The sequence below is a fragment of the Silene latifolia genome, chromosome 2 (genome assembly GCF_048544455.1).
Source record: "Silene latifolia isolate original U9 population chromosome 2, ASM4854445v1, whole genome shotgun sequence".
NCBI lineage: Eukaryota > Viridiplantae > Streptophyta > Magnoliopsida > Caryophyllales > Caryophyllaceae > Silene > Silene latifolia.
This window is the reverse complement of record NC_133527.1, coordinates 40,448,974-40,453,523: the sequence shown is the minus strand read 5'-3', so window position 1 is coordinate 40,453,523 and position 4,550 is coordinate 40,448,974. Positions and strand designations below refer to the sequence as shown.

The 4,550-nt window shown below is 35.6% G+C and overlaps 1 protein-coding gene across 1 annotated transcript; it reads left to right on the top strand.

The window, feature by feature from the left end:
- The first annotated feature begins 799 nt into the window (after positions 1–799).
- On the top strand, positions 800–4,251 carry LOC141629370 (alpha-farnesene synthase-like). The gene is made up of 7 exons (XM_074442386.1): positions 800–1,214; positions 1,377–1,638; positions 2,074–2,455; positions 2,529–2,747; positions 2,831–2,972; positions 3,172–3,420; positions 3,698–4,251. Exons 1-7 carry the CDS (start codon positions 831–833, stop codon positions 3,998–4,000), a joined length of 1,941 nt encoding a protein of 646 aa, XP_074298487.1. The 5' UTR covers positions 800–830; the 3' UTR covers positions 4,001–4,251.
- Positions 4,252–4,550: the final 299 nt, after the last annotated feature.

Sequence of the window (4,550 nt, the reverse complement as noted above, 5' to 3'; positions counted from 1 at the left end):
AAAAGTTGGTTTTGTGTTTTTGCGCCAATATTATAGGAATAAAACCGTAATTCACAATCAAATCATATGTTTACCAATTAACAAGAATAAAAGAGAAAATTCTATTGTCAAATGTGAAACGATAAATACCTTACGCAAATTTTCTCCATTAAATTCATAATTGTTAAGGTACGTTCAAAGTTCAATTGTACAACCGAAAGATGAAATCTAATTTTTCATTGAATTTGCTATGTTTTAATTCACATATATGAACAAATTGGCAAATGGGAAATGACAAATGCCGCAATTGGGAAAATTGTGTGTTAATTTTTCAACGAAAGATCACTAATGACTTTCACTGATAATGAATATGTATTGTTCTTTGGTTCCACGGATATTGCATGCCAAAAATCGCTCATTATTGTTAGATTAGGTTAATTAACGTTAAATACCCAAATTGCCCTTTAACGCTAATTGGTTTAAAATTTGAATTTTAATGGAGAAAAAACAAAATACACAAGTAAATTACAATAATATCCCGGGTGTCGCTCAATTTGAGTAACACCCGTTGTCGTCATCTCATTTTTTTCTATTTTTTTATTAAGATGTTACAGAAACTTGATAACAACCGGTATCGCCGTAGCACTTTCCTTAATGAATAGGGGATTTTTGTGGCCCCATCCAAAGCTTCCAACTTTACAATACTCTCTTTTTGCTTACTTCCATATTTTTAGTACGAGTGGGCTATTCACTATTTAAAATAAAAAACACATGGAATAAAAACTTACCTACATTATAATCAAGGAAAAAGGTGAAAGTTGAGTCTATATAAACCTCAAGAGTTGTGGCAAATGAGAAGCAATAACTTAGAAGTCACTGAAATTTTGATACAATTTCCGGAGATGGATGTGTTTGGAAGAAAAGGGTGCGGAGGGAGGACTGATATAATTTCCGGCGAGTTAAGCTATTCTATACGTACGAACCAGTCGAACGGAAATTATATCGGAACATACCTACTGCACCCTTGCCTTCCCCTTCGCTCCATTTCCTTCCCCTCTTTGTCCCTCCCTGTCCCTTCCCTCAAAACATTATACCAAAAAACACCACTAGTACAACAAAGCAGCTTAATTATGGCCACGAAAGCCTATAATGTAACTCATCAACGTCGTTCTGCTAATTATAAGCCAAACATTTGGAGCTATGATTTTGTTCAGTCTCTTCAAAGTCAATTCATAGTAAGATATGATTTCTAATACTTTTTAACCCGTATTTACTTGGACGTTTAGTTGCCACGTATAAGTTTATTTGTAGCTTGATTATGGACTATAGTTAGTTATTCTTGTTTAGTTTAATGGAGTATTACTATTTCCTGTGTGGTTTAATATTACTTCATGCAGGATGTTGCTTACAAAATAAGGAGTGAGAAGCTCAAAGAGGAATTTATGCATTCATTGAGTGAAGAAACAGAGTTGTCCAAGTTGCACATTGTTGACAGCATATCGAAATTAGGATTGTCCAGTCTCTTCACTAAATATACCAAGGATGTCCTTGATTTCATAGCTTCAAACACAAACATGACTTCTGTTTCCAAGGAGGATATTCTGAAAACTGCACTAAGTTTTCGGCTTCTTCGACAGCATGGATACAATGTTTCACAGGGTAATCTTTTAGTAACCCTCTAATTTTTAATCTTCTGTTCTCTTGGTTACCTAATATACTCCATCCTTTGATTTTGACAGGAAACACACTACCCTACACTATAAATAAATTTGGACCATACAATTAAATTTGAATCACATAAACACTTACCAAAAAAGAAAATAGAAAAGTTATTGTGAATAGACGGAAAAGGAAATAAGCAAGTTTATATTGAATAGGAGGGAGTATAAAAAAGTTGTTGGTAAAAAAAACGGTAGTAAATCGGAGAAAAACAAATATATATATATATTTTTTAAATTAAATAAAAACACTAAATATGTCAAATAACATCAAATACTAAAAATCCACATGTATCCTTTTTCGGTTCTAAAGGATGATTTATGTCAGCCGGCCCCAAATCATTTTGGGATTAACGCTCTCATGTTGTTGTTGTAGATGTGTTTGTTGATTTCATTGATGAAATGCATCCATGTGAGGAAGAAGTTGGTTCTGACCATATTAGAGGAGTTCTTGAGCTGTTTGAGGCCTCACATTTAGCTATAGAAGGCGATGAGATTTTGATGAAAGCAATGCACTTTTCGTACCATAATCTCGAGAGTCATCAGTATTTTGATAATGACACCCTTCTTTCCCAACAAGTAACACATGCTTTGAAAGGTCCATGTCACTGGAGAGTGGTGTGGTTTGATGTTATTCATCAAATTCATGCTTGTGAGCAAGCGAATAGCGGTACGAATAAGATTTTAGTTGAGTTGGCTAAGCTCAATTTCAACATTACCCAAGCCATGCTCATAGAAGAACTCAAAGAGCTGTCGAGGTACTGACATATACTGATATATTTTCAGTTTTTACTCATTTGATTCCTCAACTCATAATCTTCAAATCTTCAGGTGGTGGAATGATCTTGGGCTTATTAAAAGTATAAACTTCTCTAGAGATCGATTAGTCGAAAGTTTCCTGTGGACAGTTGGAATCGCATTTGAACCACAGTACGCACTTCTCAGGAAATGCCTTACGAAAGTCATAACTTTTATACTGGTTATAGATGATCTTTATGACATATATGGATCTCTGGAAGAACTAAAGAGCTTCACCAAGGCTGTGGAGAGGTTGGTATTAAATTAATTATCAGTGTATGATTGATGATACACTAAATGACTATGCACTAATAAGTTAATACATGACATGCTAGATGGGATTCCGAAGAATTGCAGCAACTTCCTGAATGCATAAAGATTTGCTTCGAGGCCCTGAGAACAACTACTGCTGAAATAGCTGATGAGATTCAGAAAGAAAACGACTGTGGTGATATATCGTTTTACTTGATCACTGCAGTAAGTTGTGTGTTTTCATTTGAAGCTACCATATATATACTCCGTATTGTGTCTGCAACAACAATAACATTTGTCACGTGAGCTAAAACCTCTAACTGGATAAGAAATGAATACAACTGTATATATATCATGTTTGCAACTCATAATAAACCCCAACTCTTGATATGGATGTTTCTTTGCTGTGTTTTTTTTTTGCCAGTGGGCTGATTTCTGCAAAGCTCTACTATCAGAAGCTTTGTGGTATAACACAAACTATATACCATCTGTTGAGGAATATATGGAATATGCAAGGATAACTTCATCCGGCCCTTTGCTTTCGCTAGTCACCTGTCTTTGTACTACTGATTGTAAATCAGATTTGCTGAAAGATAAACTGCGAGAGGATCAAGATCTCGTATACAATATGTCAGTAATAGTTCGACTCTCCAATGATTTAGGAACTTCAGCGGTATGTATTTCCTCTCTGTTTAGAACGACATATTCAGCGGTATGTGTGACAGACAATTCGATTGTTAGGATAGTATGATTTGAAAAAAATTATTGGTGGCTAGCCAGCTAGGAAAATGGTATTAGGGTAAGATTATTGATGGTACTTTCTTTCTTCAGTCTTACGATTTTGTCAGATATTCAGACACATCTCTAGACTCACTTCAGACTTTATAAATTTTTTTTACCAAATAATAGCGGTAACTTCTCTCTAATGCTCTCTAATCTTCCATAAACAGGCTGAGCTTGAGAGAGGAGACTCGCCTTCATCTATCTTATGTTACATGGTGGAAGCGAAGGCGACAGAGGAGATGGCTAGGTTACATGTAAAGAAGATGATAAGTGATACTTGGAAGAACATCAACGAGGAGTTATTAAGCGCCTCCAGCAATCAACAATCATATGTGAATCTTGTCATAAATATTGCGCGTGTTTTCCAATTCGTATATCGTGAAGGTGATGGTTTCAGTGTTCCAGACAAAGATACTCGGAAACAGATCAAAAGTATATTGATTGAACCTCTCCAACTTTCAATGAATTGAATTTGTGGGGGTGTAGTTTCATATGTATAATGAAACATTAGCCACATGTACTCGTATGTATACTTTTTTTTTTTTTTTTTTCTGCGAAAACGTCTTACATTCTAATATGGCTTTGAGAGGCATATTGAAGTACTACAATGTAAAACCAAATAAGATACAACATAGAGTAATAGTTTCCTAATAGAGAACAACTAAGGAGCGATTTCCATTGGGTATCTCAAACTTGATGAAGGAAAACAATGGTTTGGTCACGAACATCTTCACCCAAATTATCAGCCAAACTAACATTTTTCCAAAGCGTCTGGATCAGTTGATATGTTGTGAGGCAAGAACGTGGTTCACTTACGCCACAAGAGCGTAGAAATTTAAAGAGGAAAGTAAGCCACGAAGGCCTACATCCGTTGGAGATGGCTCTCATACACCACATAGAGCGATCACTACAGTCAACGACCCAACAACCAAAGACAAGGAGCAAGCTGACAAGCCGGGAAAAGAGAAGTTCCTCAACCAACTCCAAGGCCAAATTCACCCAGTTATAGACATTAATCCT